General features: G+C 41.7%; 1 protein-coding gene across 11 annotated transcripts in view; it reads right to left on the bottom strand.

Annotated features, from left to right (window-relative positions):
* The window catches only part of RFX3 (regulatory factor X3), a 291,634-nt gene that overhangs the window by 59,009 nt on the left and 216,137 nt on the right, over positions 1–16,488 (bottom strand). For 10 of the 11 annotated variants that reach the window (XM_053907756.1, XM_053907764.1, XM_053907765.1 and 7 more), the window contains 3 exons: positions 15,562–15,681; positions 3,495–3,616; positions 1,611–1,723 (listed from right to left, as the gene is read on the bottom strand). In XM_053907756.1, coding sequence (XP_053763731.1) covers positions 1,611–1,723; positions 3,495–3,616; positions 15,562–15,681 — 355 coding nt within the window. The remainder of the gene's footprint in view (positions 1–1,610; positions 1,724–3,494; positions 3,617–15,561; positions 15,682–16,488) is intronic. The other variant, XM_053907766.1, reaches the window with a different exon arrangement.

Here is a 16,488-nt window from a genome sequence, read left to right as displayed (position 1 = left end):
TCTGTGAAAACATGGGGATCATTCTATGGACCGCCATTCCCCACATATGCTGATTACCATACCCACCCATCTCTCTTCATAGAGACTATTCCCGGATGCTGGTATGTTAATGAAATTTTTGTGATCCTGAAGATACTTTCGTCTCTCACCTTATTGGTGGAGCTTTTCACTTGGAATAAGCTTACCGTACACTCCTTAGTAATACAAAGGATGGTGCTCCAACTTGTAGTTTGAACAAAGAGAAACTTCAAAAGAATCTAAATTATATTTGTGAGGGTTGGGTTGCTTTAAGAAGGATTCACCTGAACACAGAGAAGTGAGAAGTTGCTTAGAGAATCTTCACATAAAAATCTTGAGTGAATATATGTGATATTTATGTACAAAGAAAGAATTTTTTTCTAGACACATAAGGCTCCTCCAGGAATTCTTTCAGGTTGGGAGAATTCTTTCGAGTGTAGTCGGATGGATACGAAGCGTCTTTATCATGCCAACAAATGTTGGGAACAAAGAGAGAACTTGCCCTTGGTTGTTAATGATCCAGCACCCTTGACAAGCACTCGGATTCGCTCAAGCAGTTGGTATTTCTGGAGTGGGAAAGAAATCTGTGAACGCTGTGAGCTGAGACTTCTCACTGCATACTGCCTTGTCCGCAGTCGGGAGGGCTGTCCAGGAAAGGCAAGGGAACATCTTCTACTCCTGAGCAGATCACAAATAGCCCTGGAATGAAGCTACTTAAGTTCTAAACAGACTCCTCTTTCAAAAAGAGAGGCACTTAAGACGATTCTTACGGCGATCCCTTATGCCCTTTCCACCAGGTGAGCTACAGGTACATTAACCCGCTGTCCTGGAGACAACGAGCCAGGTGCAATGGGGCACACTGCCAAAAGGAGGAGAAGCAGGGATGGAAAATACCAAGAGAAATGTTAAGTAACCACAAAAACAAAACAAAACTAGAGCCTCATTAATCCTTGGAAGGAACACCTAACGCGCTTCACTAAGCATTTCTAGAAAATACTCTTTTTTTTTTTTTTTAAAGTTTATGTATTTATTTAAGTCATGTCTACACCCAACACGGGGCTCGAACTCACGCCCCTGAGATCAAGAGTCACGTGTTCCTGGAAGAGTCACATGTTCCACATCCTGGAACTTATTCTTCATTAGTACACTTAGAAGTGTCTGTTCTTTTTAATGGCGGCACAGAATTCTGCTCAAGAGACCGTATGTACCGTGTTTTATTCAGTTCCCTTGTAGATGTGGACGCTCCAACCAATCTTTTGCGCTAAAAGCCGTAATGCAACGAGTTCCTTGTACACTCATGTCTTCACCCAGGTGGCATACTTTGTCGGGTGAGTACCTAGAGGTGGTGGAATTGCCACGTCTAAGGATTCAGACTAGGAAAGGCTAAGGAGACTGAGAGTAGAACGTATTCTCGTTTTCTTGCGTCCATCATTTCTTCAGGCGGAGACCGGAAGAAAGATGAATTTCTCAGTGTTCAAAGATACATGAACTAACTTTACCTGTCCTCTAGGAATAAGCTTGATTATTTTAGTTTAGCAAGTTGTCTGGCAAAAATTTTAGTGTGCGTTCATACTGCGTTTGAAAAAACTTACCTCACAGTGCTCTCGATAAAGACTCTGCAGTGACTTGATATCCTCAAAGGTAGTACCATCTGGCAGAGAAGAGATTTCAACTTCTCCAAACTCTGGAAGTGCTCGAGATGCATCTGTTGCCATGACAACACAACAGAAAAAAAAAAAACAAAAAACCTCTCATGGATTGTGCCAATTACAGATTAATGAGAGAAAATTTAAGAAGACTAAAAAAAGGAAAAAAAAAAAAAACCCATAAAGGCCAGAGGTCCAACGATGGAAGAACTTCTCATAGTAGTACGTTTCAAACAAAATGTAGCAACAGCATCAGTAGAGGGGAATTGAGGAGGCACTGAAAAACTGCGGAGGAACTAAATTTTCACTACGATTATACTAGAAATAACATACCATAATGTCTCTCAACCTAGGGCCTCTACTAAGAGAAAAATATCTCGAGCTGGTCAGTATTGGTTTTAGTTATTATTGTGTTGTGTTACTTAGGAATATAAAAAACTAAACGTAGCTTTAAACTCTGTAGGCTCATACTTCTTACAACATCATAAACTAAAAGAGCTACGAAATGAACACACATAAAACTACAAAAATAACATTAAACTTAACAACATTAATTTGATATGATGGACGAGACTGCTGTCCTATCACTAAATTCCCGCTCGCAACATGAATACGGTATTGACTGCTGTGGCCTAGAACTTTTGAGTTTGACAGGCCTATACCAACATGTCCTTGGTAGGGCTGATTCTCCCGTTATTATCCTGTATTCAAAGCTGTGGAACCTTCCTCCACAAAGCACTGGGACGTCATTTAGCCTTCCCTTGGGACGAATTACATAATTTATGTAATTTACCTAGTAAGTCTCTCCCTGTTCTTTTCTCATTAGCTCTGGACAATTCGTGCAATGCACTTCGGTGCCTGCTTTATCCTAAATTCAAATCCAGATGCGTAAACGAAAACCGCACAACGGTTTTCGTTCTACTCTTCTAGATGATCCAGAAGACGCTCCTATTATAATTTTTTTTTTTTTACAGATTCTAATTGAAATAAAAACAAAGTAAAAAAAAAATCAAAATTCTCGTTGAGAGCTCAGGCTCTCCAGAATACACGTGACGACTCCAGTTTGAGAAACGCTGCCGTAACGCTTTCAACATCAGTATCTACTCTGCCCTGAGAGGCCTGGTGCATTGTTTGTCAGAAAGTCCACATCGACAAGTATACACACGCCACAGACTCACACACACGCAAACTCTTTGCTGGCTTCTGTCTGTCTTGATCTGCTGCACGGACACTATGTGTTTTCATCTCGACAAGAGTTGTCAGTTAAAGTGCCATTTTTTGCACGTCTAGCTATCACAGGAATATGCGGAATGTTCCAATTCCTAACTCTTTAAGTAATAAGACACACGGACACCATCTACAAAATTACAAGAATAGGACAGACTGTGATTAGTTTGAATGAACAGCTTACTTTTCCAAAGTTTCTAGCAATTTTTTTTTTTTCTAATCTGAGCCTATGCGTTTTGCAACGTTATCGGCAGGCAATGAGAATTCTTGTTGGTACTTGAAGTAAACTACTGAAAATGGACACAACGCAATTTTCATCACAAAAACCCCATGAATACAAATTCTGCAAGACGAGGTCACGGCTATGAGCCTTTCATTCACATGCACTTAGAGGTCCTACGCAGCTTGAGATTTTTTAAAAGCTCTCGGGAACATGAGAAAGTAGAAATGATCTACAACTATTGTAGGATACACACGGAGACACACAAATCTTTCTGTGTAATTAACATCTGTAATAGACACAGCACTTGGAGAAAACACTAGTATTGTTCTCTTCTTTTCAACATGCTAATAGCAACTAATACGCATTACACCTTAACATACCTAAAAACTGTTGATGATGTTGACTTTGGGCAATTACAGTTTGCTCAACAGATGTGCCTGTCTGTTGACCACTTCCTGTGAAACCATCTGCAACCCCATCCACTTTCTGCATAGGCTTGTACCTAAAATATTAGATGGGAAAAAACAAATAGACCAAATTATTCCTTGTTGGTTATGTACTACACAAAACTCCCACGGCATTCAATTTTATTCTATCTTCTGTAATGTCTCATGATAGTTGTCGGATGAATTCTCAAAAAGTTAGGATGAAGAAATTTTTTTCAATTGTGAAAAGAAAAGGAGAAGGGAGGGGGCTTAGGAGAGGGACCAGTTTTTGAAAATTCAGAAATTGAAGAACAAAAGAGTTACGAGGCATTTCCCTGGACAGCAGTAGCAAAGGTGCCCACGGTTAAGTGCAGTCTGAACATGACTCTTAATGGCCAATGGATCAAGGCGAAAACATTTTAAATACGTTGGGACTTTAATCTGAAATAAGATCGAGGAGCTGGGGCCTGAGAAACGTTAACGAATGGCTTTCGATTAAAAGTATCTCTCAAACATGATTCAGCCTACAAACTCTACCATACTCGTTTTCATATTTCCTAAAGCCTCCCATGCATCTCAAGACATTCATCCCCAACAACCCCTATCCTCGTCTGCAAATGCAAAGACCGTAAGCATCGGCTTGTAGCAAAATACATCAAGATTCCATCTACAAAGTAGGTTAGCAAATTAAAATAAATAAATAAAAAGAATCAAAGTCTGCTACAGTTATGCATTTATGTTCAGGTCCTACTTTTATACAAACTCATGAACTCTCTTGCTAAGACACAGCAAACAGGCTCCTGCATGGGAGAGAAGGAAAAACTCCTCGGGAGAGAAACAGCACATATGAAAATCAGCCCGGGTGAGTCTCTTAAGACGGGCAAATACAAAATAAGAAAAGAAGCAACAACTGTAATTTCTTCTTTTTCTAAGATTTCAATCGTTTTCCTTCATTTAGAAATTCAGAAAAACAGATAACCCTAAGACAAAAAATGAAAATCGACAATAAGCTTATTACCTAGAGATAACATTCACTTTATGTTTCTTCTCCCATTTTCCCCATTTCTGATTATATTTCTAAACAAAACCACCTAATGTTCTCTCCACCCAGACACTTCACCCTTATAAGTCAACTGTACCACTGGTATGGAATTACTGTGAATAACAATGTCCCCGGTACATGAACAAGATATACGCTCAGGCACTGGCACTGGGTGACAGATACGAAATGAACAGACATCACGCAAACCAAGGGTCGGGCAGTGTTAGGAAATGATTCCATCTTGAATGTTATTAATGAGAACTTAGATAAACACACCTTCCCAGAAACAAACTGTAATCCCTCCTAATGACATTTGCGTTCATTTCTTAGGTGACAGTCTCTCACAGAGAACTACGAAAAGCAAACAAAGTCAGAAGACGAACAGGGTAGGAAAAGAGGACAACTGACTTCATCCGTGTTGGCCCTGGGCCACCAAAATGTGGATTGTTATTCTGTAAGGACATCAAACAACTCAAACCTATCCTTTTATTTACCGGGAGAAAAAAAAAGAACTCAAAGTACTTTTGCGTTGGGGAAAATGTGTTAGAAGTGTCACTTATGAAAAAAATGGAATGTTTTGATTTTTTTTCCTCCTTAAAAAATTATCGTGGAGAGGCAAAAAAAAAAAAAAAAAAAGAAAAAAAAAGACTTTGTGCGGCAAGTACTTTGAGTACTTGTGTGGGAAAGCAGTTGCCAACCATTCTGTTCTGGAAGATGTGAATGATTTTATCCTTAGGGAAGTTTCTCATCCTCTTTAATCCATTCCAGGTTTCCTTTGATTTTAGCCCCCGCTTTTAGAGCTACGAAATTTTATGCCACTAATACAATAGGCAAAAACTGTTGAACCGTGTTTCTTCCTTTAAGTTAATGGAGTTTGGGATGCAGGGAGTTAACAGACAAGAGGTTAAAAGGATTTGAATTATTTCCCCTGCAGAAGAGAAAATGGAAATATTTCCTATCAATTTCAACTACATTAAACTTAACAGAGGATTGGAGAGTAATTAGGAGAGTTTGCCTGGCTATGCTTTATCAAGCTTTGTCCTGCACAGCACCTAGTACACCACGGATGTTGTGTAGGCACAAATGTCAAGGATAAATATAAAAGGAAATGATGTTGGGGCGCCTGGGTGGCTCAGCCGGTGAAGCGTCTGACTTCGGCTCAGGTCGTGATCTCACGATTTGTGAGTTCGAGCCCCGCATTGGGCTCTCTGCCGTCAGTGCAGAGTCCGCTTTAGATCCTGTCTCCCTCTCTCTCCCTGCCCTTCCCCTGCTCACGCTCGCTCGTGCTGTCTCTCACAAAAATAAACATTAAAAAAAAAAAGAAAGAAATGATGTATATTCCTGTGGGACCGTAAGTTTTCAGAGGACAGACGACGCTGTGTCGCCATCTACTTGCACACAGTACTTGTCAAGCCTGAAGCCCGCAGGCAGAACGATCTGCTTCCTCAGAAAGACGGACACAGAGGAAATTCATAAGGGGAAGGAACACGTATGGTATTTTAAATGAGCATCCAAAATCAGAGTACATTATAACTAATGCACGATTATGCTTCCTAATAATGATATTGAGTGGGAGGGGCTGATTAGAGGTATGCTCTATTACACAGGAGATGGAAAACACATCAAGAGTAGCCTGTAGATAAAAAGGAAGGAAGTTGGTGAATCCTGAAGAGACCGTGCAGGCCAGTACTTAACAACAAATCTCATATAGGATAGGTAAAGAAAAAAAAAAAAAAAAAGAAAAGAGGGGACTTATTCTAACCGTAAGAATAGCAAGGTGAACGGGGGATTGAATGGATACACTCCGGTTGCCTTGTCAACGGGACCTCTGGAAGCCAGAACCTGAGGTTGTATCTCCTCAGAGAAGGGTTGGGGGGGGAGTCTGGGAGCGGTGGGTGCCATAAATGGCAGCAATATGGCTCGCAGACGAGAGCAGTATCTTCAGGAGCCTCCAAGTATGAGAGAGCTCCAAGGTAATGCTGATTTGCGTGCTTCGTTTTAAGCAATAAGTCACGTAGGGGCTTATGCTCAGGGTACTGCCCTGCACGGGACTGGCATGTAGAAAGAACCCCCAGAAATCACAAACACTGGACGGAGGAAAGCTACATGTTGATCTTCCTGATGATCGAAGGAGAACATCTTCTCGCTACCATCACCTCCGAGTTGAGTCTCCACCACTCCAACAGGAAGTCAAGAATAGTCCCATTACAAACAGGCTGACCAACTATCTGTGGTAACTGATTCCTCCCGGAAGAAACAGTCATAGATGATATGATCTTACATTGGGTTTTGTAACCTAAACGTGTATCCGTAACCAGGTAGCTTTCCAAAAAATTCAAGAGCTAGGCTCACCCTAGGTCTAGCCAGCAAAATTTTTAAAAATAGGGCTTAGGAATTGGCCATGTTAACCTGCCTCCCAGATATGTCTTGAGTAACCTGCACAGAACTAGTCGGCAGGAGCCTCTTGGCCCGATATAAATTCCTTCAGCCCAGGGCTGTCCACGTATACCCATAACATCAGAGAAAAGTCATTTTTTGTACACTGAGTCACCAATTTTCAATTTGTTCCCAATAAACAACGTTTGGGACATAACTACCAATGAGTGGATAATAAATGAATGAATGAATGAATGAATGAATGCTCAAGGTCACATATTTCATTTGATCATACTACCAATTGGTCTTAACATGTATCAAATCAATTTAACAAATATTTATTGAGCATTTACTATGGGTTAAAGACTTTAGGGGCGTGGTTTTGAAAAGGCTATGTACAAACAAAATCTTTCCAGGAGTTTTTTTACATTCTGTTGGCTTTCATGATAACCCAACACTATGTTAACCCTGGGTGAATTTCAACTGACCTTTTAGCGTTGCAACACAGTTTTCAAATTTCCTGCCTCCTTAGCTTCTTCATAAAATACCCACTATTCACACACTAAACCGAAAATCCAGAGACACTTTTCTCCTGAAAAAAATAAATTCTTTGTTGAATCTTTTAAAAAGCTGCACTTTTTAGTATTTAAGAGTATCTTCTCAGGGCAGCTGGATGGCTCAGTCAGTTGAGCGTCCGACTTCGGCTCAGGTCATGATCTTGCTGTCTGTGAGTTCAAGCCCCGCGTCGGGCTCTGTGCTGACAGCTCAGAGCCCGAAGCCTGTTTCGGATTCTGTGTCTCCCTCTCTCTCTGCCTCTCCCCCACTCATGTGCATGCTGTCTCTCTCTCTCTCTCTCTCTCTGTCTCTCTCTGCAACAATAAACTTAAAAAAAAAAAAGAAAAAAATTTAAAAAAAGACTATTTTCTCTATCCCATCTATTTTAGAAATCCAATAGCTTTAGATTACATTTTCTTCCAGGAGATTCTTAGTGCTCCTGAGTATATGTGCTCTGAGAAAGACCTGTGCTACATCAAATGAAGAAACAGCTCTTGGTTTCAAAATTAGTAAGAGGCAAATGATAATTTTAACAGCTTGCAGCTCCATGGGCAATCAAAGCTAAAGTTGTTAATGATTAAGAAATCAAAGAAAGTCTAATGCTTTAATAGCGGAGCGTGTGCATGAAACCTGTTGCTAACATGGAAAACACGGTAAATTGTTAGGAATCTTCCCCCATGGGGTTAGTCATACCTGTGATTTAGAACTTGGACAGCTGGAACTCTACTGTAAAATAATATCTAATTCTGTCAATAATCTCACATGTGCAGACACTGAAGGAATCCAGTGAAAGGCAAAGAGTGGCCTATATTTATTATATTGACTCTCTTATATTTAGCAGTACCGGGATTTTCAGTGGACTGAGTGCAACATTTGGAAAAGTCCCTCTGAAGCAGGTGAAAAACGCACAGGAAAAATGCAAACTCTCAACTGCACGGGCCAAGAGAGCCTTCACCATTCTGGGAAGGACACAGTCGTCTGATATGCAAGAACAAATCGAAATGTTGAGCTCAGAATCAGGGACAGAGGCTCAAGTTGTCTATCGGAATCTTGAGATTCCCTTTAGAACAACCACCTCGGAAAATCTTTAGGTGGCTCGAGGCCTGGAATAATATAAAACGTGAACAGGTCAGAGGAAAACCGGGAGGGCCGAGAACGCCTTTCTTTGAGAATACTGACTCCCTGGTGTCCCACTCAGCACGTCTGTATCTCCACGACTTCGAACATCAACCCTGCTGGTTAATGACAGTGGCTCCGTCTCTTCCATTCTTGTGGGCGGCTCGGGAAGTACCTGTCTCTTCACTAGCTCGACATCTACCGTGGGGCAAGGAGAAGAGGGGACAATTAAATTCAGATGGGGGTAGTTGTCTTAATTGCAGCGGGGTTCATGCGGAAAGGACGAGGTAAGCTGTTGGCTAAAATGAAAGCCCGGATCATTCGTTCACTTGACAAGTAGGTACGGAGCGTGGACAAATGAGCCAAGGGCCCTCTTGAGGTGCTGAGGCTATAATGTTGAAAGAGGCAGACGCTATTCTCATCTCACGAGTTTCTCCAGTGGGTCCTCCCAGTGGCCCTTTCAGTTACACCCATTCTAGAGGGATGTCCCCCTTCCTCCTGTATTTGGAAAATAACAACCCGACGCCACCTGACGCCAAGATGGCAACAACCACAGGAGAGAACAACCCGAGGCTCTAAGAAGCAACACGTTAGTGACCTTCCTGCATACGGCAAAACTAAATGGGTCTCGATTTCCTTATCGGTAAATAGCCCATGTAATTGCCAAATGAGATCTTGCATGGAAAGAGCTTACTGAAGGACATTTTAAATGGTCAATAAATGTCTGTCAGAAGGGGGAGTGGTAGCTGTTACCCTTAACAAACTTTACACGAATTACCATAGTTAATAATTACTGAACTGTGATTATCTGTGATTCTCTTATCGTCAGGGGAAACCGTCTTGACATCAGGGACTACATACAGCAGTGGCCTAGCGAACATTAAATATTTCAGGGCCCGAGATTCCTTATGTTTCCAAAAGCCAAAGGCAGAGCACCTGATCAACTTCCCACTAAAGATTCCTGCTACCTTTTGCTCTCTCAGACCAACCTGCCAGGTCTAGATGCTAAGCTCTGTAATGACCCCAGGGGGTTCACGTTCTAGGAAAGGGATAATACACTATTAACATCAATCAAAGCTGAAAACCACTGGGGAAGAAAAAGGAAGGAAGGAAGGAAGGGAGGGATGGAAGAATGGGAAAGAATGGAAAGAAAGAAATGGAACCCAAAGTTGCCCAACTGCTTGGGTTCATTCTCCTCTGAAACAGCCTTATTCTTAAAGAAATATTTTTCTCTGGTACACATAGTATAATAGTACAGAATAATAGATTACCTAACCCTTGAATATTTCCAGCTATTAAAAAAAACACTTATATACTTTTTTCCACCTGAACTTCAAAACAATCTGTGAGGTGGTCTACTCTATACATTTTTATTTTGCAGATGGAGAAACCAAGGTTCGGTGAAGTTCAGTTACACACACTGCAGAAATGCCAAAGCAGCCTATACTCTGACTCTCATTTCCCAATTTTAAATATGGAGTTCTTTCCACTAGTCTGTGAAGTCCAGACTAAGGAAGGTCTTCTAATGACAAGGGTTCTTGTCCTCCGTCACTCCTTCGGAACATGCGTGCTTCCACACTAGTCTACAGAAGAGCAAAAGTAGCCTTGCTCTATCATCTTTCCACCTGGCCTCAGTTTCCCCTCCTCTGAGTGCCACAAAGTTTCCTTCTTTCACAGAATCCACTTCCTGTGAAGGGACCACTCAAAGAGGCAGGGGATGACACATTCCCTCACTAGTATGGACATACTCACTAACGTGTTGTATTTCCTTTTTCTTTTTTTTTTTTAAGTTTATTTACTTTGAGAGGTTGGGGGAAGAAAGAGAGAGGGAGAAAGAGAATCCCAAGCAGGCTCTGTACTGACAGCACACGGGGGGCTCGAACTCACGAATCTCAAGATCATGACCTGGGCGGAAATCAAGAGCTTAAATGGCTGAGGCACCCAGGCGCCCCCTCCTTTTCTTTCATATGCAAAAATTTATCACATGTGTATGTTTCTGTTTGGGTTATCTTCCCTCTTTAAAGGTGGCATTCTTTTTCTTTTTTTAAAATTTTTTTCATATTTATTTATTTTTGGGAGCAAGAGAGACAGAGCATGAGTGGGAGAATGGCAGAGAGAGAGGGAGACAGAATCCAAAGCAGGCCCCAGGCTCCGAGCTGTCAGCACAGAGCCCGACGCGGGGCTCGAACTCAGAAACCGCGAGATCGTGACCTGAGCCGAAGTCGGACACTCAACCAACTGAGCCACCCAGGCGCCCCAAGGCAGCAATCTTATAAGGACAAGCGGACTAGGTTCCTGCCCTGGTTGCTACATGATTGTGGGCAGGTTATTTAACCTGTACGGGCTTCAGTTTTCTCATTAAGAGGATGAGTTGGACTGGGTGACCTCTTCCTTCCAGCTGAACATTCTATGATTCTGTGGTATCTCTGTTGGAGGTGATGGACATATTCTCTACGCAGCTGCTGGTTGCTATGTGCTGGCTGGAGGAATGCGCTTTAATAGTTTGAGAACAGATCAAACTGAGATCAAACCCCGCCCAGCCCACGGTCAACAGCACTGGGCTCTCTGTCCCACCACTTCTGCTACAAGGATTTGGAAACATAACTAAGATAGGTATGCCAACGCTCTTTAGGTACGTCTCTGAAATATTAAAAATAAACTGCAGCAAGCATTTTTACCTGGTGTCCACAGCTGAAGATTACTGATCTTTGGGCTCTATGATAACCTAACTTATTTATTATCTGAATGAGGGCAAGCCAATTATCCATGAGTAAATTGCCTTGAAAAACAGAAGATCACATTTAAGTGCAGAAGTTATTTTCATAGGAAATATTTTCAACCGAAGATATTAAAAGAAGCTAGTACACATTCTCTTGCTTTCTTGACCAGGACACTTCAGCTCTTCTCGATTACCTAGAAGGTCACCAATATGCCAAAGTCATTACACCGTGTTAGACTAGATTCTAGTCCCTCGACTGATGATACTCGAAGGGCTTCTGGACTACCTACGTCTCCTTGGCCCTCCACTGAATGTGCACACGCTGTCCTGTTGGATAGCCCAAGAGTGAACAGAAGACCCTTGTCACCTCATCACTTCTATTTCCTCTTGCCAGCTGTTATACCTCATGAATACCTAGGAATGAAGGGGGCTCTAATCTGCTCCTTTAGGGACATGGCTTGAGGATGGCTTCCTCTTTTCAATTAAGCTCAACTATGGGTTCTGTGACATCTGTTTTTTTTTTCCAATCAGAAGCTGTTTCCATTTATTTCCAGACTCATGGCTATGTTCCATATGGTGGTGTTGCTGGGAATCGGATTTGGAGACAAGTGAAAATTTCCCCTACTACCCTAGCAAATCTTCAAATGAGACACCATATGTAAAGAGATTCTAAAAATTATAAAGTTACACAGAACAATAATCATTAGTACTTCTACAACTACTATGATTCCAGCCTTAAGAGAAAAGTGTACAAAAACTTCACTCCTCGCTGATACAATGATCACCGCATACGCTTGAATTTTCGTCCCCTATGAACACATAAGACATGTAAATTTATACTACGGAAGATGTGCGTCTTTAGATGCACGAACTAACGCTTGAGGCGTTTAAACCATTTGAATATTCTAAAATATCAAACACAAGAGCTGCTATAAAATATCTGAAACCTTTCACATGTCACTTGAATTTTAACAAGAATGGCAGGCTCTTCTCACATACAATTTAGTATCTTCGATAGAATCATTTGAGTTTTATAAGCCACAAAATGAATGCTATAATACTTTCTTTTTCCATGGTCTTTCAACAAATACTCTTAACCCCTACATCCAGACTTGGGGCGAGAAAGACTGCCTCAGTGGCTTCTGTGCAACGGAGTAGGTGTCTTCAGTTAAAGCCTATGAATGCGGCCAGTTGGTAGGATCCTTCAGAGAGAGAACAGAAGCCTCCCTCTGTCCTGCTGGTCCCCACGAGGGGGCTGTGAGGTTGATCACACTAACCGCAATCAGTTAGCAAGACACCATCACAAGAGCCCCCCCCCCCCCCCCCCCCCCCGTCCACAAGCCACAACTTGTGTCATTAAAAACAAACAAAGAAATGTCGGCACAGTGTGCCCTTAACACAGATTTGAAATGTGCAGATCCACATACACGCAAACTTTTCTCGATAAACTCAGTACTGTAAATGTATTTTCCTTATGAGTTTCTTAATAACATTTTCTTCTTCCTGTCACTTTACTGTAAGTATACACAATATCATACATATAACATACAAAATTTGCATTAACTGACCGTGATCGGTAACGGCTTCCGGTCAATAGTAGGCTATCAGTTAAGTTTTTCCGGGAGTCAGAAGTCATACCCAGGTTTTGGACCGGGTGGGGGTCAGTGCCCCTAACCCCCAAGTTGCTCAAGGGTCAGCGGTGTTTCTTTGCTCCTCTAACATCCTTATGTCACAAGAGAGCGAACACCACAAGAAACTAAAGTTGGTACAATTTACGAATATCACTGAGAATTTTATGCATACATCCACATTATGTCTTATTCTAAAAGCAACTACAATTAGACTGAGATGGCAGGGTTTTCATGGCTTATTAACCTTTAGAGCTTTGGAATCCGTTTCAGAAGGAGACCCTTCTGAGTTCTAGGACTTGCTTCCCTAACCCAGGCTTTTTTTTTTTTTTACAAAGAATGTCCCTCAAAGGCTACCATTTCCGTGAGAACGTGCTGGGATTCCTTGCAGGTTAAATCCAGCTGTCTCGAGTGCAACTTATCAAGTGGTTGTTCACATTTAAGTTGGAATAGATGTTAGTTTTGAATCAAACTTCTCTGTTTTTGGTTTCAGTCTCCCCATCAGCTCCACTGTGCACGATGTACAACAGCAATTTATTACAATCCACACAAACTCCATCTCCATATAAGGGACTGTTCTGTGATTTATCTTACTGTATTTTTCTAAGCCCCTTTAATGTATCTCCTGGGCTATACACCCCAAAAACCAGAAATCAGCAATTTAAAAAAAAAAAGGTCGAGAAACCGTGAATTAAAAAGCTAAAAACCTGGAGATAACCTTTACTTAGCAGCCAATCCTGAACTGACTCTTCAGTCTGGGACACTCGCACCGGAAATTATGATGGTGTTAAACTATTCAACAGGCATCTTTACCTCCAGCCCGCTCCCATTAAATGTCTTACCCAAAATAAAAAAGTTATCTCTCCAGAAAAAAAATCTAAAGGTTTCACCGTTCTGCTCCAAAGCCGTACACAGCTTCCAAGCGCACAGAGAACAAACTTGCTAGCTTCGTATACAACCAAGTCCCCTAAGCCATGACCCAAAGTATGTTTTAAATCTCCTCTCCCGCTGAGCCAATCTTCTTCTTGGTTCTGCCCCTGCCACGTCAGCCTCCCCAAATCACACAGTCCTTACCAAGGACATCCTGGACTGCACCCCTGTTTACCCACGTCCTTCTCAAACAGCACTTCCTCTATGACACTTCTCAATCCTCCTCTCTCAGGGTTTGCTTAAAATTCCTCTGTATTTCAACAGTTCCTGGATCAAAGCTTTACTTCAGCACTTCACACACTGCGTTACTTAAGAAAAATGTTTCACGTGCCTTTCCTTCTAATTTCTGAATTCCTCAAAGTTAGAGACTGCGTCTTCTCTGGGCCCACGGGGTCTAGCAGGTAGCAGAGACGTAATCAGTGCTTGCAGACTAAAGAAAGGACGGACCATCGCAGGATATATTGTTTCTCTGGCAGTGACTTGGGGCTAATGCTTCCGACTAAGCTAGTATGGATGTGAAGGAGATCTGGCCAACCATCCCAGATCAATAAAACGAGTAAAGTGAGGCAGATCATCCGACTGTGTTCAGCCCTCCTTCCTCCTACCTAACTCTGCATGTTCAACTGAAAAGAAAAATTACGAGGCGCCTGGTTGGCTCAGTCGGTTAAGCGTCCGACTTTGGCTGAGGTCATGATCTCACGGTTTGTGGGTTCAAGCCCCATGTTGGGCTCTGTGCTGACAGCTCATGCTCTATTTCTCTCGGTCTCTCAAAAATAAATGAACGTTTTTTATTAAAAAAGTTTTTTAAAAGAAAAATTATAACCACTATTATGGCTGAGCTATACTGGTAAAAAGGGAGAGATTTTTCTTTTATTTACTCTAAACTGTGATATAAGCCACATGAGACTAGAAGGCCCTTGGCTATATAACAGTATTATGACTTGTGCAAATCATTTAGCCTCTCTGGGACTGAAGTGAAAAACAGAGCTATGAAGGCTTTGATTGTCACAGGGCTGAGGGACCAGACTAGACAGAGGTATTTTTTTCAGTTCTAAGCTCTATGATCCCACCCACCCATCCATCCACCCACCCACCCACCCATCCGTCTGGCCATCCATCCATCCATCCATCCACCCATCCATCCATCCGTCCATGAATGCTGGAGATCTCTCACAGCTCTAATATCTACAATTCTCCATCTATGAAAGCTGGATTCAAAGAAAATGCAACAAGTCCTAAACAGTTTGCCAGCACGCATGTTATGTCAAAAAGAACGACTGAGGGAGGTGCAAGACTGCAAGCGAGGAACTCACCAACACCGAAACAAGTTTCTCCAGGTGGTGTTTGCTTGGGTTCACTCCTTACGTTTTGGGTTTGGTCTCGTTGGCCGAAAAGTTTGGGAGGTCACAGTGAAACTTAAAAAGGGGCCAAACAGGCCAAAATCAAATAAGGAATCGCGAAAGATTTGGAAAACCGACAGGGTGAATGAAATCCTACTAAATCATATTTGAGAACGGTCCGTGTGTAAAAGCAGGCCGGCAACAGTCACATTCACGTACGCTTTGGTATCTGCTCTATTTGCTCAGGGGAAAAAGGAGACTGAACATCTAAAGAAATATGTGGCTTTGACAGGTCAGCGATAATTCCGGAGTCTACCTTTGTTTCTGTTGCATGGGTTGCTGTCTCATAGCCATATACTGCATGTCTTCTTGCAGACGATTAAGAGGGGAATCTGGCTTGACACGGATCCCATAGTAATGGTACTTGGAGTTTCCTCTTCATAAAAGAACAACAAACATTAGAGACACAAAAAGTCAGTTAAACCAATATCAATCAGACAGGATGTCTACCTCACTTCACATCTGGAAAGATTAGGTAAAAGCAGCATATTCGCGTTACAGACTTACGATCTGCCTGTTCCAGATTATACCTGTCCATTTTTATGGTGGCTACATCTACAGAATCAAAACAAGATTTCGAATCGATCAGCGCAGGGCCCTGTGAAAACTCTCTCCTTATAAACTTAGATACCAGTACAATAGCTCACTTATTCCATTGAAGTTACACTTTGAGTTTCAAATTTGCGTTTTAGATTTCATTTAGAAGGGGTAAAGGTGGAAAACACACCTGGCCAAGAAAAATCCATTAAGAGGATAAAGGGCTATACACTAGAGGGGAATTTACTATAAAGTAGTTACACAAAACAAAGAAAAGAAATCTAATTCTGTGGTCTTGGATAAGTTAGGTCCACATCTGTGCGACGTCTATTACTACAGGATGGGGGAGGTAACTTGACTGATACAGAATGTTGCGGTAAAGTCTATCATGTGTTATTCTGAAACCTAAAAGGAGGCAGGCATTTAATCCATTGATTTTGAAACATATTTTATTAGTCTCTGTTTTAACGAATTCTTATCAGTTTGCAGGCTGAATACGATGTGTCACAACAGACATGGGGAAGTTTCTCTGTGAAAATGGCAAATTTCCACCTGGATAAAAACTGTCACAATTTCCCCATCTTCATGAGAAAGACCGTGTTTGTTATTAGAGATGACAAAGTTTTGCTCTGAATGAAATTTGCAA

This window comes from Panthera pardus, unplaced genomic scaffold (genome assembly GCF_024362965.1).
Source record: "Panthera pardus isolate Hobbes unplaced genomic scaffold, ASM2436296v1 HiC_scaffold_20, whole genome shotgun sequence".
In the NCBI taxonomy this organism is placed as follows: domain Eukaryota; kingdom Metazoa; phylum Chordata; class Mammalia; order Carnivora; family Felidae; genus Panthera; species Panthera pardus.
The sequence above is the reverse complement of the archived record's forward strand: the minus strand, read 5'-3'. Positions and strand labels throughout refer to the sequence as shown.